Here is a 23,585-nt window from a genome sequence, read left to right on the forward strand (position 1 = left end):
TGGGGATCTCATGTATGTGGCAGTAGGTTCGCCCCTGTCATCCCAGTATTGTGGTTTAGTCTGATCAGGCGATTAGGTTATGGGTCACTTGCTTTGAAACATGCCTCTACGCAAAATAATGAAGTTCATGTATGTTTATGTATGTACAAGTATACAAGCATGTTTATGAAAGTTTTTACGTTATGGCACGTCTATGTTATGTATGAATGTTCAAGGTTACTTCAAGTTCAAGTTTCAAGTTTGTATGTTCTATTTTTAAGCTGCATGTGGTTTTATTATGTATTATTCGTTATTCCCAGTTTATACGTGTTGAGTCTTTAGACTCACTAGACTTGATCGATGCAGGTGAGGATGTTTATGAGGAGGCTGGAGGTGGTGACCAAGGGGCAGGCTTGGACTGAGTAGGAGGCTAGACCCGAGGACCGCCAAGTTTTAGTTTTCATGAAAATGTTCAAATACTCTTGTCGAACTTTAGATTTCAAATCTTGTGGTTGCAACAACTTGTGAGACATACAGTTTACCTCTTTTTATCGAATTTTGAATGTTCACGTTTCGATTAAGAAAATTTTAAATTTTTATGTAAATTTTGAGTAGTAAAAGTACGGTACGTTATATGTTTACACATTAAAATGTAATTTTCTACATGAACGCATAAAACTGTATTTTTAAAGGTTATTCGAGATGCGATCGAGGAACGAAGACCGAGGTCTGAAAAAAGAAAAATGTTTTTATTAAATAATTATTTTTAATTACTTAAAAAAGGTTAATGATTTTTATTATTTTTTAAAATAAGGAATTTTGAGATGATTTTATACGACGAGACGTAATTTTTATCGTTATTCGATTTTCAACAAAAATACGAACGTTTTGACAACTCGGCTAATAATTTCACGAACTTTCCTAAACGAAATAATTTTTAAATGCACTAATGGGATTAATGGGTCTACCTAACCATGTTAATGAGCCTAAACTATTATTAAGTGTTTTTATCAAATAAATAAGCCCATAACCCCCACCCCAAATCATAAAACACACGCCTCCCACCTCCCTCAATTTACAAGGACTCTTTCTCCTCCACCAATCACATGACACACACTTAAATTCAAGGGCAAAGCATCGGCCTTCTCAAGGAAAATTCAGCCAAGGTCGCTCGTCGTCGTTCTTCACATCGTCAACGGATTTTCGTGCATAAAATGCGCAAAGGCATCCATATTTCTTCCTTTACTCATCCATCACACCATAACATGTATGTAAATATGATTTGTATGAAAAACATGTCCCCTTGTTCATTATTCTCGTTTTTATGCATATACATGAGTTTAAAGCATGAGTTTTGATCCAAAACTTGAGAATTATTTACATGAAGGCGTTGCTATTATTAGGGATTGGTTTTGGAACATTTTTATACAAGAAAAGTGTCCTAGAAAACACATGATAAGCTGCACACGAAATACGAACCAAGCTAGAACCATGGTTGCACGTTTTTTGTTCAAGTGATCGGGTTAAGGGATAAACCACGCATGGCTTAGCTTGGGTGCGACCTGGGCTGGGTTGGGTCATGCTTGGGTCATGAGAGGAGTCCTATCCATGCTAGGACTCGAGCACAGGGGCTGGGAAGGAGTCCAAGCAAGCTAGGACTCTAACCGCAGCATCGCGTGAGAGGGTGCTGTGCGCATGGAGTTGTGGCTCGGCCAAGGTGGTTAGGGCTGGGTTAGGCTTTGTCACTAGGGTCATGAGATGGTGCACGAGTGGCTGGGTCAAGGGATGGCTCGGTGGTTAAGGTTCTAGCAGGTTTTAAGAGTCCTAGTGCCATAGTTGTTCTCGGCCGCGGCTTGCTGCTGGTGTAGGAGGCTTCGGTCTGGCCATGATCGAGTCCTAGGGGTTGTAATGGTCCAGTAGGGTCCATAGAGGGGCTGGTTTGAAGTTGGCTAGGGCTGGCTCGAGCATGGCTCAGTGAAAAACGAATATGGTTCGAGGGTTAGTACTTAGGGTCGAAACTAGGGCTTTGATGGTTTAAATTTTGAAACATGGATCAACGGGGGTCGAGTCATGGTTCACAAGGGCTAAATAAATATTAAAAGTCTAACTTTTAAGTTTGGGAAATTTATATTGAAGTTTGATTTAATTTGAGATTAAAACGCATTAATAAGTGATAATTAAAGAATAAATTAAAAGTAATTGATTTAAGCTAAATAAAAATACGAAAAAATTAATGTAAGCTTAAATAATTAATTGGGATGGTCTAGAGTCAACGAAATTAAGAAAATGTCAAAAACGTGAAATTTTACGTCTAGGGGTAAAACGGTAATTTTACACCCGTAAATTAGTAAATCTCATGGCAGTGTCCTAAATGCTGTTTTATATGCTAATATGATTATTTTACATGTTTATGGAAATTTTTGATGAAACGATAACGTTAAAAGACATGTTACATGCTTGGTTTAAAAGAAAAACGTTATATGTATGTTCAATTTTTATAAGTGATGAAAATACGAAATGTTGAAGGAAGTGAAGTAATTGTGACTAATACGCTGATAAGATGATACGATGATATGTTGATACGTAGGCTAAGGCTCAGTTGACGGGTGAGAGTATTGCTGATGTCCCCGCCGCCAGTACTGTGGTTACATGTAGATGAATCCATCGTCCCAATACGAATACGAATTCGAAAGTCACAATTAACGATCTGAATTCAACGAAAAGAAAATGAATATGTATATGCATTTGATGAATACGAATATGTTTATGATGAATATGAATAAGTTTATGATAATATGAAAAATGTTTATGTTTAAGTTTATGCATCCTTATGAAAATGATATTTTACGTAAAAGTATTTTCGCTGCTTCATGTGATCTGTATACGTATTACTTGTTATCAAGATTATGGTTTGCTGAGTCTTTAGACTCATTAGGTGTGATTGATGCAGGTGAATATGATAATAACGATAATGGAGGTCTTGATGGTTGATCTGACTGGACTGAAGGTGCACATAACTCGAGGACCAGCATTAGTTTTCCGCACTAGTTATGACTTTTTTTTTAGGATTATGTTAAAGATATTTTTATGACTTTTATTATGATTTTGAGTGGTTTTTGAGAGGTTGTTAGTTTTAGCAATTTTGCTAAGTTAGGATATGCAAACGATTGACGTTTTTATGTTTTAAACTGTTTCCTTTGATTTTAAAATATTGTTGGATGTTTTATTTTTAAAATGGTGCAATATATTTTATAAATATATATATGTATTTCGGCCGATTAGTAGAGGAAAAAAATTTCTAATACTTTTTAATAAAACGAGTGGTGGACATTTCAGTTAGTGGCGAGGATCGAAGGAGAGTAAGCTTGGTTGAGGTTAGGGTTTGGTTCGAAAGTGCAGAAAAATTCAATAAGTTGCTAGGCGTTTCCAAAGGTGTTATTAAGCTATGATGAAAGTTTGGTTAAGTTTTGGATTGATTCGAGTTAAAACCGGGACTTCAGTTCAAGTCTTAAAACGAATTATGAAGTTAGTCAACGGGTTTAAGTTTTCGCCTAAGAAATGTTCATGGGTGTGTTTTAAGCTGTTATGGTAAGTTTGGATGGATTCGGATCGAGGTTTTAAGCTCCAGAGGTAAAATGAGAAAAATAGGGTTTCAAGGGCAAAAAGGTCATTTTACATTTAAAAAATGTTAGGATTCCTAGCAGTGTCCTGAATGTTGTAATAAATGTTAAAATGTTTATTATGAAAGGTTGTGGAATTTTATGATGAAAAACGATAAATGCTAAAAGACGTGTTGCATGCTTGGTTTAAAAGAAAAATGATATTTTTACATATTTTATAAAGTGATGGAAATGGTGAAAATGTTTTGAATGAAGTGAATTAATTGTGACAGTAAGAAAATGGGAATTCGTGAGGGATAAAGTCCTAGTGGAACCCGTTTATGGGACAAAGCCTCATGGAAACCCAATACCGAATTTCCATAGACCAAGGCCCAGTAACGGAAAATGGTTGCTGATGTCCCCGCCAACAATAGGCCAAGGTACAGAACAGAAAAGTGGTTAATGTTGGCTCGCCGTCTGGTACTATGGTTACAGCTGAGATTGATCAATCGACCGAAGGATGAAATGATGGTCACAATTAATGAACGGATTTAACCCCAAAGAAATTGTATATGTATATATATATGATCAAATGGAAAGTATTTGATGAAAAAAAAGGTTTAAATTTGTACATTTTCATGATAAAGCTATTTTATTAAAAGTATTTTTCATGGTTGCTTGTGGATGTATACGTATTACTTGTTACTATGGTTAAGGCTTGCTGAGTCTATAGACTCACTAGGTGTGAAATGATGCAGGTGGGGATAATTCAATTGAGACAGGAGGGTTGGATGATTGACGTTTCACTTTCGACCTATTGGACTATAACTATCAAGTGTATTCAATTTCGTATGTCTATATAAATTGTAAATCAACGGATTGTGTTACTCGTTCCTGTTGCAAACTATTCTCTCGACTTCATTCACAATATAAAATATTATAAAAGTTAGCTAGGCTTCAATAATCAAGTAAAAAACAATAACATAATCAAACATATGGAAAAGTCGAATGTCAAATTATATAAAAACAAAGTTCGGGGTAGGATCCCCTAAAATCCCAATTAATAAAAATTTAAGCTCCTCAACGACATAATAAAACCTCAAAAAATAGTTAAACACAAGTTTTTAAATTAGAAATACTAAAAGAAATGAAGAAGAAAAAGAACGTTGAGCGAAACTCCCAAGTTCTTCGCTTGCTGTTGCGTATTTTCCGATCGCAAGCGCACAATTGTCAAGTTTTAATTTATGAAAGTAAAGTATCGTTCCCACGAGGAATATATGACTAAAAATATATCTGTGCTTGTAATTAAAATAGTCACGACTTTATTTAGAAGAATCAATAAGAGGTTTCGTTTGCTTAAAACGAATTAATAGCAAATAAGTATTGATCTAATCACCGAATCGAGAAAATATCTAGAATAGTGATTTCACTAAGTTTCCACGATAATTATTCCGGTTGAATTTATATTCATGAATTTCAATTATTTAATAGCTAAGAACACTTAATTATTTTATTCTTCCTTTCCCAAGTGACGAATAAATTGAATCATTCAACTTGGATCCAAACATTCATAATAAGAATCTAAGTTTAAATGATAAATGCAAACGATGTTCTTACCTAGGCCTCGCTAAAGTTATAAGCCTTCTGAACGATATAAACATTCAACAATGTGTCTCTAATGATCTATAATCCTAGTCCTTCTCCCGAGTTGTAGAATTAATCAGACAACAAACAATTTATGGCATGTAAACTGAAGTCAGATAAACACAAGAAAACACAATTAAACCAAAAGAAATTCAATCGTATAAACAACCACGTCAAATTATCGTATCCACAAAGCTACATCATCCTCTAGACTGGAAAATTAGTTCATAACGAAATCTAAACAAGTACAAAACATGCGAAGATTTAGACATCGCAACACAAGAAATAAAAAGGCAAAAGATTATATGACAAATTAAAAGTGGCGTTTCTGTCCCCAGATTCGTCGTTTTTCGACTTCGTGATCGATCTTTGCACTCTGATTCTTCGTCTCGTGCGTCTCATCATCTCTTGCTCACGTTTTCTCTCGAAAAAATGGCTGCCCTTTCTTCTGCAACCCTATTACTTCTTTTATCCCTTGTACGGGCCGTAGTTTGAAGCCCATTTGTTTGATTCTCGCCGCCACTAGAACCGCGGCGCTGCTTGCAAGCGCCTGTCTCTCGAATGTGTGGCGCCGCTCGGCAGCGCCTAGGCGCTAATAACTTCGGCATGATAGCGTTGCGGCACTTATTTTGTGACGCTGCGGCGCTTATCCCCCGCACACAGTAGCGCTGTGGCTCTCGTCCATCAACCATTCGACCTCAAACTTGCCTCTAATCATCATCAATCATCCATTAGTAGTTTATCTCCTGCACGACACAAAAACAACAAATACCAAGCATATTTTGTCCTAAACTAACATAATTCAAATAGATTCTCATATAAATTAAGTGCAATTCTTGCACTTATCACTTGCCTCCTTGACTCCGGGCTTTTTTTTCTCCTTTTCTTTGTGGCTTCTGATAAAAACCAATATATCCCCACAATCTTTCGTCCAATAGGGTATGTAACTCTATTAAGACTCCAAAAATTCTTAAAAGTTGGAAAGAATTCGATTATGGAAAACTTTCTTCTATCATAGATATAATAGTTCAAGCCGTTCAAGAACATGTAGTACGTCACCTAAGAATTTTTGATGACATGAGGCGCGAAAGAAAAGAGGCCGATGAAACACCTCTAATACTACTCGATTGAAGAATCACCTGCTATAGAGTCAACAACTTCAACTCCTTTGCTTGGCGATAGACTGGGGAAAGTAATGCATTAGAAACGACTGTCTGAAATGCTACCACTGGAAATGGCCATGTTGCTGGATGAAGGTCGATGATGTGGCCTTCCACTATTTCCTAGCCCTTCCCTTAATCATGAAGTCAAACATCTCCATCTTCTCCGAACGCCATATCTGAAGACGTGGAAACACTGTTCCATCCGCCCCAGCCACACTTCGGTCACATCTGAGCCTTCCTCGCCGGTAAAGGGTGGAGGTACGACTTTTACAAAGTCCATGATATTGGCGCTATCTTGGCGGCGCTTATCCCTATGCTCTCGGTGTTTTGTATCATTTCTCGCATCCAATATGAAGTGAATTTTTTAAAAAAATTATTCTCATAATAAGAAAACATCCTTGGGCGTCGTGTGGTTTTAATCAAATAGTATGGTGTTTATCGATTTTTACCTTTAGTGTCTAAAAATTTGGCTCAAAATATTTTGAAATTTAAGCGGATATAACTCTTCTTATAAATCCCTACATACGATCTACTTGAATCGCATTTCTTCAATCTTCGAAATCAAGTCCACGATTTATTTCCTAGTTCTTCTTTAAGTTTTCACTAGTAAATATAAGATATTTGTGTTGAGATCAAAAGAGGACAACGACTGGCGGCGGCGGGCGTAGCAGCATCTTGGTCCAAGGTGGTGGTCGAGACTTTATTTGAATAAAGAGAGAGTTGGCCGATTTTGAGAGTAAGAGAGAGAGAGAATTTTTTCGTCAAATCTTCATGTTGTGTATTATTAAGTTTGAACTATAGGCTTAATAATAAATTTACATGGATCTTTATAATTCTATAGGATTATTATTAGGTGATTTGACCAACTAAGATAGCTACTGGTTAGTGTTTAATTAGGACACTTCAAACCAATCAGTCAAAATTTCTATAGGGTAGTGTTTGGTTAGGATGCTCCAATCCAATGAGTCGAAACTCTAGGTGTTTTGCCTAACTAGGACTCCTACTAATTAGTGTTTCGATAGGATACTACAATCCTAATAATCAAAAAATCCATAATTGTGGTTTCATCACAATCCGGATCGACGATCAAATATCATCGATGTGACGAGTGTAAAAAACTCGTTATAATGATATAAATTCAAACTTTTTAAAACCACAGTCAAAATTCAAGTGGTAAAAGTCAACTCGGCCCAAGTCATCTTTATGAAGTCAACCAATCAGATGACAGCTTGGTCAAAGTCAACTTGTAAGGTCTAGTAAATTTAATTTGCGTAACCTGAATTGATGCAATCTAAGGTTTTATTTAAATGATGTGTTTATTTATTTTTATGCATTTAATGCACAATTATTGCATGATATGACTTATTTCACTATTATTTTAGAAGTCCACGCATTAGAGTTTCTAGATGCATTTCGCGCTCGATCGAGGAATGGAGATCGGGGAATTATCAGGAAAAGTATTTTTACTACATGTTTATTTTTTATTTATTAAAATAAGGTGTTTTAAATGGGCTTTGTTGGGTACTTTTACCCGTCAGAGCATATTTTTAATCGTTATGCAAATTTTTACGATTCGGAGAACTTTTGAGGGTTCGGGAAATATTTTTTTAAAAAAACGTACCAAATCGAAATATTTTTCGAGAATGTTGTTGGGCTTGTTGGGTTGGTTTTATTGCTAAATGGGCTCAAAACCCTTTTTTTATTTTCATTGGGGCTTATTAGTGTAATAGCCTTTGACTTAATTTAACTAAACCTAACCCTAACCATAATTATGTGTCTCGGCTGCCCCTCCCCCTCACATAGCAGCCTCTCCTTCAGTTTTATAGCAAGAAACATAGTAGCCACATTGGTTCCTCCATTAAAAATCGAAGCAAGCTCCTTCCCCTGCTCCTCCAGTGATTCCCCGACGCGTTCTTCTTCAAGTTTTCGGTCATTTATCATCAAGGCACACCATGTACTTTCATTTTCGCATCATTCATATCATATACATGCGGTTTTTGTGCTTCAGTGTGTTTAATGTTCGTTTCTTTCATGATAGAGGGTTTATGTCATCGGTTGTTGCGATTTTGCACTGAAAACCTTTCACCAACTCACGATTTTCTTACCATGATGCAAGGGGCTGCCGAGCAAGGGTATTTAGGGGCTAAATGTGTCAAGTAAAATTCTGTCAATAGGCTGGAGTCGTGGCATGGTGCTGTATGCTAGGGCCGTGAGATGTAGGGTTGCATTTGGTTCGGTTTTTTTTTTTTTTTTTTTTTTGGGGGGGGGGGGGGGATCTCGTGAGAGGAGTTGGGGCTGGCGGTGCAAGGGCCGATCCAAGGCTTAGACTAGACCCTAGTGGGTCTATATCATGGATGCGGATTGCTCAAACACTGTCAGAGCCACCCCTGGAGCCGATCGATCGTGGAGTAGAGGGGTTGGCCGCTGGTTGTGTTTTCTTGGGGACTAGCGATTGTAGGCGAGTTTCGGCTTGCATGGGGGTGTAGCCATGGGTCCAGCAGGTCCAGAGTGATCCTAGGGTGGTCTAAGTGAGGTTGTTTAGTGGCTGGTCCGATTGGTCGTGAGCTAGGTGCGAAATTATGGAGCTTGGTTTCATTAGGGTTCGGTCGGGGCACTTGCTGGAAATTCCAGCAGCGTGTGGCCTTGTTTTCATGGGTCATAGTATGCTAGAATGTGAGGTTTAGGGTCTGGTATGATGTATTTTAGGCATGGTTTAAGTTTTGAATAATTTTGTTAAGGTTCGGTCGATTTGGGTTAAAACCGGGACCCCGGTTCAAGTTTTAAAACGAATCGGTTAAGTTTTTTAACGAGCTCGATTTTATGTCTAAGAAACACTTTTAATTATGTTTGGGATGTTTTAAGGAGTTTGGTAAGCTCCGGGTCGAAATTTAGAGGTCCAGGGGTAAAATGGTCATTTTGGGTTTCCAGGGACAAAATGGTCACTTTGCACCCGGGGTGAGATTTTAGTCCTAGCGGCGCCCTGAGCACAAATTTATCATGTTTTAAATGTTTAAGCATTAGGTTTATGATTTTTACGTAAATATAAAAAATACGGTGCATGCTTGGTTTTAAGAAAATTTACGTTTATGCATGTTTTTATTAAGTGGTGAATATGATGACAAGTTTTGAATGATGAGATTTGGTTGTGAGTAACACGATTATATGGGATATTATGAGCTGAGGTCAAGGCTCAGTGGACGGGTAATGTTGTCGCTGATGTCCCCACCGCCAGGTACCGCGGTTTTTAGATGGATCCATCGAATAGAGCTGATACGATAGAGCTGATATGAAAGTCAAAACTAATGAAGTGAATTCAATTAAAAGGAAATGTATACGTATATGATGATATGTTGAGACATGTTTTGACACATTATGATTATATACGACACGTTTATGTTCTTGCTTTTAAGTTCATGAAATATATGTTGATCACGGTATTTTCATTGCTGTGTGATACGTATACGTACTTGCTATGAACAGTGCAGGTGTGTTGAGTCTTTAGACTCACTATGCGTGTTTGATGCAGGTGAGCATTTGGATGAGGAGACTGGAGGTGCCGAACTCTGATTAGGTAGTGCTGGATGTGCGAGCATGACCCGAGGACCACACTTTTCTGCACATCACGTTTTTATGAGTTTTGAGCAGACATGATGAGTTTTACACGTTTTTCTTTATGATATGCTGTTGATTTTCAGGATTTTACTTGTTTTGTTTTATTCATGTATGACTGAGTGCCGAGTTGGCAGTTTTTAAATTACAGTATTTTTATTTGGAGCAGGTCTCTTGTGAGACGGTCTCACTAATCTTTATCTATGAGACGAGTCAACCCTACTGATATTCACAATAAAAAGTAATACTCTTAACATAAAAAGTAATATTTTTTCATGAATGACTCAAATAAAAGACTCGTCTCACAAAATACGACCCGTGAGACCGTCTCACACAAGTTTTTGCCATTTATTTGTCGATCATTTACGATTAATTTTTAAATGGCATAACTTTCAGCAGGGTTGCATGCATGCAAAATATTTAGATGTTTATTTTCGAAAATGTGAGCTTTTAAATATATATAATATATATATATTTCGCATTTTAAATTAGTAGATGTTTCACAACTAGTACAAGTCAACATAAATATAGTCAACTAGTCAAAGTCAACTTAGTTATATCAACTATCCACTGACTCAAATTTTGGCACTGCCAATTTCGGAACACCTTAAAAAATTCAGGCAATGTACTCTCACAAAATTAGCAGTATTGCTAACTCTCAAAATTTTTAAATATGGAATCCGCTTATAAACTCTTTTACAATCCAAATGTTTGATCTCCATCAAACTTCAATCACCAAATTGAACTCCTCGAATTTTACTATCTCAACGGAAAAACAAAAAATCAATATTTGTGTGATCCTCAATAGTTCAGCAATACAACTAGCTGTGAGTTCACAACTCATGTTATTCAAGACAACGTGTTTCCCTTACAACGACTTACCATAATTAGCCATATCTTATGCATCAACTCGTTGATCACAAGAATTTCATAACTCATTTTTTATTACACATATTGAATCATGATAATATCGTCTAGTAGCATATCCTCCTGATTCCATAAATATCACTTATAGTGTCTACAAGAACTAGTAAATTGTGGTTAGCGTTACATTGCAATCTCTTCATCTTATATATCTCGATCAAATCTGCAACCAATGTTATATCAAAGGTTGCATATTAATACGATAACAATGCGACGTATCTTTGAGTGATCATAATGGCATTACATGTGCAACTAGGGAACCACTTTACCCTAAAGCTTATCTCATACTCTGGCCATAGATTTTTGTATTATTAACTCATCATATCACATAAGATATTCACGCATGTAGGCGAGCGGTGAATCCCCCACTACAGTGCACAGGTTCCTACGTATGTCAAAATTATACTCAATCTCGCCATCTGATAACCACCAGTAAATGAATCAAAGTGAAGTTCTAGTATTATAGCTGTAGATATAGGTATTTTGATTGTCTCAGTGTTTTCCCAAGTTGTAAGCACTAATGATGTATAACAATAACCGTGAATTTATTCACTCAATAAATGATAACCACAATTGAAAAATTTAAGGAAGGATTGTTCAGTGTACCCATAACATAAGCACTCATATGTATGATCAAACATCTCCATGTCTCTATCAATGAAAAATGGTACACAACATCATATATACTAGTCTAGAGTTCGAGCGAGTTTTATCCTTACTTTAGACAGCTGAATCGACTAAGAACAAATTTAGAATATAAAATAACTTTTAAATGTGTTTTATAATCGCCATCGTATGTACGATCTCATTGCACCATATTATATTCAAGGCTTTTATCTATGCAGCTTGTTCGAATATACAGATAAAATAAATGCTAGAATGAATAAAATATAAAATATTATTAAAATAAAAATCATTTGTAATATAAAAATTAATAAAGCTCAAGCCCAAAAATGTTTTATTGGGCACCTACCTGGTATGATTCTTGTAAGCATGAGGAGGCATACACGACTATATCAAACATGTTCCCTCAATTCCACAAACAACAAGAATTTAGTCGGGAACTATCTACTTTGACTCAAGCTTCATATTTCCACCTCTAAATTCTATGGCTCCGTTTGGTATGTGTGATGGGATAAGTAAATGATTAGTAATTAGAGTGATTAAAAAATGAGAGATGTGGATTAATAGTATGGTGGGATAAATAACATGGTGTTTGGTATAATTTTAAAATGATGGATTAATTTTGTAAATTTTATTGTAATGACCAAAATGTCCCAAGTGCTAATTAAATATATATTCTTAAAATAATTTGATATATAATTAAATATTTATAATTTACATTTATTAAAATAAATTTAAATATATTTATTAGAAATAAATTTTTAAATATGCATTTATTTTAATAATTAAAATAACAGTAATATTTTGAATGTTACTGTTAAATAAAATTTATTAATAATTATAATATTATTGCTTTTTTAAAATAATTAAAAATATTCTTAAAATAATTTGATAGATAATTAAATATTTATAATTATAATTTATATTTATTAAAATTAATTTAAATATGTTTATTAGAGACATGGAATAAGAAATAAGATGATAAAATTGTAATTTGATTAGTGTTGATAGCATATCCCGCTTGTTTTATTAAATTAATAATCAAATAATTATCCATGAAATTGGGTCTTAAACTGGGTCAAAGTGATTATTAAAGTATCTTAAAAATTTAACCAAACATTAGATAAATGTATGATTATTTATCTAACCTTGTAATCCACCCAACTAAATACACCCTATGGGTTTAGCGACAGAAATAACGAGAAACAAACAATGGTAATCAATTGAATCTCTTAAAAACTTGTTCCTGACAACCCATTGATAAACAATCAACCAACGTCGTAAAGTTGAAAACTCTGATAAACGACGTATTTGGCTTGAAGGAGATTGTAGTTTATTTATTTATTTCGTAAAAAAATTTAATCATTCATTTAACACACTTTCACGTATACAATTTGTTTTAAGACTAATTCCGCTGCATCCAACGGATTATATATTTATATAACATGAATATTGCCTCATTAAGATAATAATATAAAAAAAAAAAACGATTCCCCTAAATCATATTAACAAAGAAAAATTATTTCAACAAAAGAATAGATTATATAAAATCCAAAAAAGAAGCTCCTGCAAAATATTTACAAGACTGAAAATTTATAGGAATTTAAAGGAACAATTATAAGGATCTAAAGGGGTGTATCTGTAATCTACTTCAAGGTTAAATGACACTCTCAATGTAAATTAATGCCTGCCAATTTACAATTTGGAGCTATTTTTGTTGAAATTTGCAATCTTATGTACCAAAATTTTTTGGCATGTCCCTTTCTCTAATATCGTTATCTTCTGTCATATTTATTTCCAGCAAAATACACATCCTTCGGATGGGTTCAATTGCAAATTAGAAAATGTTGAAGTTCAAGGAAAAAGTAGATCCCCATGGGTAACCCAATGGACGAATCTTTCAGAGAATCCAGTCAAGCGTATATCTTCTGCGGCGGGTTCCTTTTCCTGAAATGTGAGACGACCAATTGCATAAACAGACATTAGCTTGCAACAAGATGAAAACTCAAGAAAGTCCTTTAATGTACATTAGCTTGCATCCCTGTGGTCTCTTTAAATTTTTTAGCTACAGTCTCGGTGTTACATTAGGTTCGGTTTTGACAAGTGGACTAACCTTCAAGAGGTTGGAGGAGCTGGTCTCCGGTTTAATTTCACCCGACGAAAAACCAGTAGACAACGAGCCAATTAGTGTAGATCTGAAATCGACAAGACGTTGAATAGTCAAACTGTTATAACTACAGAGAATGCATAGTTGAACAAATGAAGGGGAAAGTAGTATCAAAGATATTAGTATTAATTACGTGATTAGAATTAGTAATGATAATAATTGAAGTTAGTAATTGGTTAATGGTTAGATTTAAGGCTTGGAATCAGAGTTAGCAGCTTTATCAACGACTGGGATTAAACATACACAAATCTTGTATTTTGCTTTCGCTGGACCACATTCCAGTAGAAATATGTACGAGAAATTTTCCCCCAAAAATCTCTTCCTTCACTAAACCCTATACTCCCTCAATCTCTCTTAAATTATGGAGATAGAACATTCGAGCAAAATGGAGAATTGTTATCTAAACAATTATTACCTCTCATATGTTTCCTCTTCACATGAATTTCCGGATACAGAAAGCCAATCAATGTCAAGAAAATTTGAGCAATTGAATGAATCTCCACGTTTATATAAGTACATGTCATCAGTTTCGAGATACCGATCTGGTTTCATATCTGGAAAAAGCTGTATGCGAGACATTGAGGGGGTGTACCTGCATGAAGCAGTCTTCATTAGAAAAAGTGAACAATATAAACAATATGAGCCAAACAACAACAGCTAACATGATGTCAAACGCAAAACTACTTAATTTTTACAAAGCGAACAGCAAACACTCTATAATTTCCTATTTCATTGTCCAAAAATCTGGTCATCCATTCATACTCCAAAAATTGCCAGCAATAAGATATATCATTAAGTTAAAACTTGCCTGGAAAAAGATACTTGACTTCCGCAAGTTGAGATCTCTGGAGTCGACTCAGAAAGACCCATGTCACAGCTTTGAGTCTTTCCAGATAGTGGTTTGTTAGAATTACCCACGTTTTCAGCATTTGCATCTTCAATAGGTGAGTTGGTATCACACAGAATGTTTCCATCAGAGAATGACCTTTTGATAATTGACCTATACACTCCAATAAAAGAGAATCAAGGCATTTTCGAGGACCCTACTTGTTCGACTACAAATAAGCATTGAAGATGTATAGCCTCTCAACAAGTACTTCAACCAGGTGATACCTAACAATTTTGTCCAAATGAATTCTATTTCTAGAAACAATTACCAGTTGACAGTACAAATAAATATTTAAAACATCTATCAGATGCTTATGCCTATATATTTCCTGTCAGGTCCATATACCAGTTGGGTAATAAGGATATTGCTGCCAAAAAAGGGAATAAGTGATCTGTAAGATGCTAATTTCACATAGAGGAAATCGGAGAAAATGCAAATGAAGATGACTGCTATACTATTAAAATTAAACTTCGTGAAATAGGATTTTGAGTATAAGTTAGATTTACAACGTTCTAAAATTGTACAAACAAATTTACAATGCCTAATCTAGTTTTAACTGCCATTTTGTATTAATTGGGTGTTTTAGATGAAGATTGAAAAGGTGAAAGTCTAGAAATATCTTTTCATTTTGGCTTGAATATATTGGTGGTGAGTGGGTCACGTTCTCATTAATGAAGTACTTTAGAGATGAATACTGTTAGGAAATGGAACTAAACAAGACAAAGGAGCGTCCGATTAGCAAACATTAGACTAACATTAAGCTCTCTTCAAGTACACAAAGACTTGATCAAATTATAAAAAATACCTGGCATTTTCTTCAGTAAAATCAGAACCACGCCTTCCAACATCGTAATGCTGATCAGAATCAAGTTCCCACAGAGCTGGTTTATCCTGCTGTGGCTGAAAATATCCCAAAAACCTGCTCATGGGAAGAAGTAAGCACTACATATTAAGCTGGAAATGTGGTAATCTCGATAATTGTGATTCTAGAAATGGATTACACTCAAAATGTGCCTGAACTTATTTGGCAAGATAAATAAATTAGAACATGATCTTTTATTAAAAATTTGGGAGAACCAATTGGCTTACACATTAATGGCATCTTGTTTCTCAGCATCCATGTAAGTATTACTGTAATAGCGTTGAAGAGTTCTCAAAAACTCCTGGGATTGAGTTGCCGCTTTCCATTGACCTCTTCTTTCTGAAAATATCTGTTTGACATAGCAAATGTGGAGTGCATATCAGTTGTGTCATGATTCTGAAGTAATAACATTTAATGCACTGATATGGATAAGAAAAACCATGGGCTTCAACTGAATAATCAAGAAGAAGATAAATGGAGGAAAAGGACACAGATGTACAACTTAATCACATATTACAGCTTTTCCTCAGAGACAGTTGTTGATACACTTATGCAATGAAATGAGTTAACTCAAAGCATCATTAATGCGACAGTGCATGATATTTATTGATGTCATCGATCTGATGGAATGAACTATCTCCCAGGTAGTGCAAATAGATTAACTATCAAGTTTTCAGCATTAAATAACTAAAACTTGAAATAAGCAATTTTGATGAGACATTGGCTTCATGCAAACAGAAGAATCCGCTTTCAGCTCTTCTGCAGGAAGATAATGATGAAATGAAACATAACCAAGCTACTAGTTCTTATATATCAAGGCAAGCAGACTAAGTTTTAACCATTGTTTTCTAACAAAAAGTTGAAGAATTTTGAAGTAGCATACAGAATTTTCTGAGTTTAAAATATGAAATCCTCTAGTCAGATGAAAAAAGATCCTCATTGCTCTCCTAAAAGGTGAAAAATATGGATCTAACATTAATCAACTCCATTGTGGCCCATCCTGACGGTCACGAGTAGTCGTAAATATTCTGAACGAAGGTTAAATGTTGAAATACGTCTTTTCTGTCACCTTATATTCATTAAGCAGAAATTTCATTCATAAACCATAAGCTGACTCATATTTTCAGCCTTTGAAGATAAATTATTTAGATTTCCCCAACTTTGGGAACAAAAATATATGAAGTGAAATTTTCCACTCAACTCGTACTAGTACAATTATAACCACATAACTTCGGAGCCACATCGTTTACCTTATTGTGTGCTGCAGATCCACCATATTGTAGAGCAAGGGTGTCACCCATCACCTCATAAATCTTCATTAAATCATTCGCCAAAGAGGAGTCTAAGTTGATGGTAGGAACATCGGCGTACCCAAAAGCATGCAGCTGATGACCAAGAGCAACCAGCCCATACACATACTGAGCAACATTTGTGCGATCCAGACAGTCAATGCAATTTGTCCTTAAAACTCCTTTTTGAAAGGCAGGAGGCTTGACAAAATGACTTCCATCCACGCAATCATTTTCCTTAATTTTGTCCTCTTCATCCAAGCTGTCAAAATCCTTGATCATATTGCATAAATCCTCATTGGCACAATTAACATCACAGTTAGTACTGCATTGAAGTTCGCTGAAAAAGTTTCCACAGATGGTCAGACATGGGGAACACATAAGAAAATATTTCGCTCCAGGAGCCCAATAATCTGTGACTGCACAAAGATCCCCAAACATGAAATACAACATCTTTTGGAGAATAATTCCGTATTCTATTACGAAGGACAAAAAAAACATATGTGGGAGATATCAGATGAGTCCAAGAAGCACAGATTCAAATAATGCTAAGATAAGCAACACAATTGAAATTATAAGAGTTTGTGCCTGTATTACAAGTCATTGCATGTAACTTTGACAAAATGACCATTGGCACATTGATTTCTCTGAAGAACTAGAACTTGTAGATGGCAATTGCACCACCAAAGTAAACATAATTCAAGCCTAAATCAACCTCATGATCTCACACTGACAATTTCCCAAGAAATACTGACTGGAATAAGAATGAAAAACTGTGTGTTTCTAATAGTGGAACTACTCAAATCAAACTCGGTCCACTAATAAACTTCTCTTACCATGAAGATGGGTATACTTGACAGCAGAAGAATCCGGTCAACTCCAATGCATTAACAGCTACTTTGACTAAATATGCCAACACACTTGTTCCTTTGCTGAAAAATAGACAAGAAAATAATTGAGTCAATTATATATCATGTGCAAAATGCATTGGAGCCAATAGAAATCAAGATTCGCAAACCTACGTTCTTGAGTATTTATTCAAGTCCCAGTGAAGGAACTTTAAGCAACTTTCAGGTGTGAGATCTTTATTAATAACCTCAATAGCATAAGCAAACTCTGCACGGAGAATAGATTCTCTAGGCTTCTTCTCACGAGTCTGACAATCACGAATTAAAGAAAATGGAAAATTAGAAATATGAAACAAAAATAAAGTCAGAGACTCAGAGGACTGAAAGCTGAGGAAGCATGCAAATGTTTGGAACACCAGTCCCTACCAAAATTACCTTAATCAGATTTAATATAATGATAGGATTCCCATATCTCTTGACAAGATTCCTGAAGTGGAGTTTAGTGGCTTCATACACGTGGTCCTTTCTTGATACTAGAAGAAGAAGTGGTGTAAGTATTATAATGAAAAACAAACAATTTGAAATAGCCTTCAATTTTGTTGAGCCATACGTATAATATCAGGTTTGATATTTAACCGTGATGTTTCTTGTGACCAAAAAAGGGGTATTGATCCACGGATCTGTACAACGGAAGACATCTGTATGGGACTTCCTTGAAGAGCCTCCTCGAGCACAATTTGTTCAGTCTCAACGTCATTTGCTACGCGTCCCTTCTCATTGACCCCCCGTTTCAAATATCTGAGACACAAAAGAGAGAAGGGACATGGTCAAAGTATAATAAGGAAGAAAGAGAAGACTAGGTGTCTCATTTATCATAATTTTTGGTCATTCATCAGACAAAAGTGCCTTGTAAGTCCCCTGTAGCAATACACTCGTTACAATATGTTAAGCTTAAGCCAATAATTCGTTGAATGTGTTTTGTTTCTTCTACATAAAATGATGTGTGTCGCGCTACATGTATAGTACTAATTCATTCATTACAAGCAAAGTCATGAAAATTCACCAATCATAAATAATTGAAAACCTGGTTCCAGCATAATGACGAGATCTTCTAGAAATGAGAATAAGGTTGAAATAACGCCCAGATATTGAAAGTTCAACCTGTTAAAAAGAATAAACAATACATAGGTCCACATGATTCCACAGAAAGAAGAAATATAAACATAGGGGCCAACAACATAATTGCTACAAAACATACTGCCAAAGAACGACAACAAATATAACCACAACACATCCTCGAAAGCTTACTCTTAAAATTTTGACCTTAGATATAGAAAATCGTAGAGAAATCCAAAGTGAAGAAATATATTCTGAAAAACTCAACAAGGGCTAATCTATCATCACCATCAAGACCCAAAATAGTAAGCAGAAACATAACGCCGACAAGAGAATAATACTATAGAAATACTATCTTACAAAGACTTGAGTAGTAGTTAGAAAATTAACTCGCAACAGGCCTACTCTTAAGAAACTTAAAACTGTAATTACGCCCTGCTCTTAAGAAACTTAAAACTGAAATTACCTGCTTAAAGAATCCATAAAGTAATGCAATTGTCCAAATTGAATTCTTGAGCTGACTACGAATTCCGCGAGTCAAGAATGCATTCCAGACAAACATTGTCTCATATAGAGCTTGTCCCGTTTCATGATTGCTCATGTTCTTTTGAAGACTAAGCATAAGATGGTAGGAGTAGCTAAAAAAGAAGTCCTTTGTAAGATCCACGGCCCGGAGAAGCTTCTTGTATCTATTAATCAACACAAAAGAGAAGGGAGAGACAAACGCAAATAAATAGAAGTCCATTATATTGACAAAAAATGAAACCTAAACTCATTGCAGATTAACTACCTAACAAAAAAGTAATATATCCCCTGCTTAACCTCTGTACTACCTTTTTGTGTATCATGATAATACCTTGTTTTGTACAACATGGCAAATTAACATCACAACACATCATCATGTGCCCCTGCACTGTTACTAGGAGGGAAAAAGACTTGCAATGGTGCAACGAATATTGAACTATTGAAGGCTAACAAAATATTTATTTGAAGCATTCTCTGCTGTTTGAGCTCAAATAACAAAAAGTAAATATTCTAGTATGTACATAAATTAATTAATTTCACATGATTGACATTGCGCTGAGCGGATGCCTAGCAAACAATCAGAAACCACCACCAGTGTATAAGTGGTCTAAAAATGCTAAACCATAGACTAACAAGACAAAATTAGAGAGAAACCTACATTAAGACATTAATCTACGCACCCCAAATGAGCATGCTTAATTTACAGTTCAGCACTCTCCTAATATCACCACCACTTTACATTTACATGCAAAATCAGCAAAAACCTGTTCTCATTCCTAGAATAAGCCATATTTGATTGAACCGTAGCATTGGGGATAGGAATCATCTCGCTCTTGGCAATGGCATATACTGCATGACCACATATGGTGCCAATTTTCTTTCTTTTAGTGATAAGCAGCATGTAATAAGGTCCCAGAAATTTTATGAAACCTAAAACCACAGGAAAGCCATTAGTAAGTATCTGGGACAGAGATGGAGAGGAAAAGTTGCTTCTCGAGCTCAAACACATACAAATTTTGGGTACGGAATCCTGAGAATATAACATACCGACAATTCCATAACAGGTGGTGACAAATTTAAGTCCACCAGTAGACATGTTTCCTTCATGTATTCTTCTCAGGAGGTCATAGCAATCACATTCTGAATATGTTGTTGAATCTTCAATGATGATCAGCTCAGTCTGTTCTAATCTGTTGATCTTTAAGACTTTCCAACAGATTCTGTTTTTGTCCCGTCCAATCATATAAAAGTTCTAAATTGAAACGAACATAAATAGTTTCAGCATATTAGAATGAAAATTTAACAAGTGACAACTTCTGACTACTTCCTATCTAAAGGAGAAACAAGAGAAGATGTTGTAAGACAGAACTAATTCAACACACGTGTAAGTTTGAAATGGGAAAAACAAAGCCATATGAAGCTACTATACATATCCAATGACAACAAAAAAAAAGCAATCCCACTCTAGTTGCAAGTACCGAATAGATAAAATAAAAAGGGGTTCGTTAGGTTCATAACAGCCATTTCAACGACACAGAAATGTCGAGTTAAAAATCCAAAATTTAGAAATGTTCAGCAATATAATTACAAATTTAAAACAAAAATCACACTGCAAACATATAAATATAAAGCTATTGGAATCAGCATTACTCTTATTGTACGAAAAGTAGAAACCATCATAATAATTAACTGGGCCCTGTATGAAAATTAATGTCAGGCATACAACCCTAGACTTCACCTTCCTTTCTAATATTCAAATGAGCGCTTTCCTTTTGTTTTCCTCCTTGCCAAATAAACACGAGATACAACTGCCCATAGCAGCTTCGTCAATTTTTCCTCACAAGATCAATTCCTTTTTTTTATATTACAATATATATCAATTTCGCATAACCTTGCGGTGTCACCACATTTAGTGTTGATGGTTCACAAAATTTTGATTATAATGATTTGGTTCAAGCTTCCCGATCATGTAATTGTTCTTTCCTCTCTTCATATGTTTTCTCATCTATGGTCTAGGCAACAGATTTCATACCTAAAAGGTCAAAATTACTGGCTACGATCCATGTGAGAAACACGAGATGCATTTACTTTCTGATACACCTTTCACTATTTTATTTGAGAAGTCCATATTTATTAATTTGGTGCCAAAAGTGGTCATAGGTGCAAACGAGAAATAACATCTTCCATCCTTACCAGCTTAAAGTAAATTAAATCAAAACAGAAATATATAGAGGAATCAGAAATAGGATTCCTCATGAAGTTCTAGAAAAGTGAAGCATGTACACAGTTATCGGATCATGGAAAATTAAGAGCTAATACTTAAGACTTAAAATAATATTGGACAGGTGTCCAGTACAATAAAAAGCCTGAAGTTTTTCAAGGTAACAGGCTTAAATAAGACAATTTTTAACAAGGTTATATTCACTTATTTCAATAAGAATAAATTATGCGCATGGCTAATTCTTCAATCCAAACACAAGCAAAGAGAACAACTTTGTGCACATACTTAATTACATGTTAAAAGTACTGTTTTAAAGCTGCATCAGCTAATTGTAGAGAAACACTTCTATTTCCACTCACGCAATAATCATGCACATGCATGCACGTCCTTACGTACCAAATTTTCATCTTTATAGGGTTTCAATCATGGTTTGAGAATTTTACTGCTGCATATATACTTGCAGTTCCAGTTGTATCCCACCTCCAGCAATCGACAAGATTTCACGCTAGTAATTCTATATTTTCGTCTATAAGTTATCCAACTTTACTAAAACTCGTATAAAAAAATGGCTGGACGTCAAGTTAAAAGTGTTGAGCGATTGAGTTTGCTCCAAGCCACCAACATCCCAAATGGCTTTACACTATGTAATCATTCCAATTAAATTTTTAGAGAAATTTGGGCAAAGATCACCATATTCCAGAAAATTTATCGAGAAAAATATGAAACAAACATGATAAGGAAACCTCTGGATTTTTCTAAATCGCAGAAAAAAAGACTATCTATTTATAGCAATTATCAAGATCTCCAGGATCAAAATCTACTGTGATGATGGACAAGTTTTTCAAATTTTAGGTTTTACAAGAAGCTAGTATTTGTTAGGGAATAATAATAGCCATAAGAGATTCAAGATCCAATTTTTGGTTGAATTTCAGTCTTCAATCACAGACCATTGAGCAACATCATACATGCTTCCTTACCAGGCAACAAAAAATCATGCTTAAACAACAACACATCAACAACGAAGCAAGATAAACGATTGATCCATGGGAGGCCAAAAAGAGATCAAAACCATTCAGTTACAAAATCATACCGATGATGTCTCATAAAGCCTGAACTTCTGCAAATAGCCGCGGCTGCCAAGGTGCTGCTCATTCTCTAAAGCCATGCTTCCCGTCCCGAGCCTTGTGTGCCCGGGCTTCAATCAAGTAATCAGCGCATAAAAATAACCAGAGTCAACTCTGCTTTACAAACCCTAGATTCCTCCAACAAAGCACACCATACAAACATACATACATATACATACATATATATTTAGACACCAGAGTCCACTCCTCATACGACTCAACAAGTTCAATGCATTGAAACTCCGATAATATAGCTAAATTAACAACAATGAGGCTAGTCTCAAACAATCCAGGAAATAAACAGCAAAGAAAATCCAAAAAATTTAAGAACAAAACAACAAAATAATCTTACACAACACCGACACTAATTGAAGCAAATCGGAGAGAGAAACTCAGATGTTCTCAGGTGTAGATCGAGAGGGCAATGGGAGAACCAGAGCTACTACGTTGACAGCTCCTGCCCAAATTGTATATAGCATCAGTATATATATATATATATATATAGTGTGTGAATAAATTATATTATGTATCAGTGTGTGTGTGTGTGTGTGTGTGTATATATATATAGTGAGAATAAAATATATTATGTATATAAAATTGCCTACAATAATTGGGGATTCGTTGTGTTTATTAAACCGAGTATTAAACAGCTGCTGCAAAGCCAAATTTCAAATTGGAAAAATATAATAACCGTGGAGGAGTTTATTACGAGTTATTAGGCTCACAATAAAAAAAAAACAACTAATAACTGCTTTGTTTCAAATCTCCATTTTTGGAATCGGATCGAGCCTGCCTGACTTAATTCATACACGAGTAGGTCTCTTGTGAGACGGTCTCACGAATCTTTATCTGTGAGACGGGTCAATAAAAAAATTATACTATTAGCATTACAAATAAGAGATTCGTCTCACAAAATACGACAACAAGTTTTTGTCTTCATACATCATACTCTTTACGAGATAATAAATCTATCTTGAGACTGGAACGCAAAATCTCGTTGGT

The 23,585-nt window shown here is 35.2% G+C and overlaps 1 protein-coding gene across 3 annotated transcripts; it reads right to left on the minus strand.

Annotated features, from left to right (window-relative positions):
• Positions 1 to 13,236: 13,236 nt before the first annotated feature.
• On the minus strand, positions 13,237 to 23,046 carry LOC142543035 (phosphoinositide phosphatase SAC2-like). Of its 3 annotated transcripts, XM_075650012.1 has the most exons (17): positions 22,936 to 23,046; positions 22,550 to 22,654; positions 20,286 to 20,490; positions 20,003 to 20,168; positions 19,180 to 19,402; positions 18,682 to 18,758; positions 18,208 to 18,395; positions 18,033 to 18,130; positions 17,772 to 17,905; positions 17,586 to 17,681; positions 16,711 to 17,089; positions 15,688 to 15,809; positions 15,404 to 15,517; positions 14,518 to 14,709; positions 14,125 to 14,301; positions 13,656 to 13,737; positions 13,237 to 13,489 (listed from the first exon to the last, which is right to left on the minus strand). In XM_075650012.1, exons 2-17 carry the CDS (start codon positions 22,622 to 22,624, stop codon positions 13,397 to 13,399), a joined length of 2,421 nt encoding a protein of 806 aa, XP_075506127.1. In that variant the 5' UTR covers positions 22,625 to 22,654; positions 22,936 to 23,046; the 3' UTR covers positions 13,237 to 13,396. The 3 variants fall into 3 exon arrangements, with proteins under 3 accessions (XP_075506127.1, XP_075506117.1, XP_075506137.1); XM_075650002.1 differs by having other exon boundaries at positions 22,550 to 23,040; XM_075650022.1 differs by lacking the exons at positions 20,286 to 20,490; positions 22,550 to 22,654; positions 22,936 to 23,046 and having other exon boundaries at positions 19,504 to 20,168.
• Positions 23,047 to 23,585: the final 539 nt, after the last annotated feature.

Source organism: Primulina tabacum, chromosome 1 (assembly GCF_025594145.1).
Source record: "Primulina tabacum isolate GXHZ01 chromosome 1, ASM2559414v2, whole genome shotgun sequence".
NCBI classification, from domain to species: Eukaryota; Viridiplantae; Streptophyta; class Magnoliopsida; order Lamiales; family Gesneriaceae; genus Primulina; species Primulina tabacum.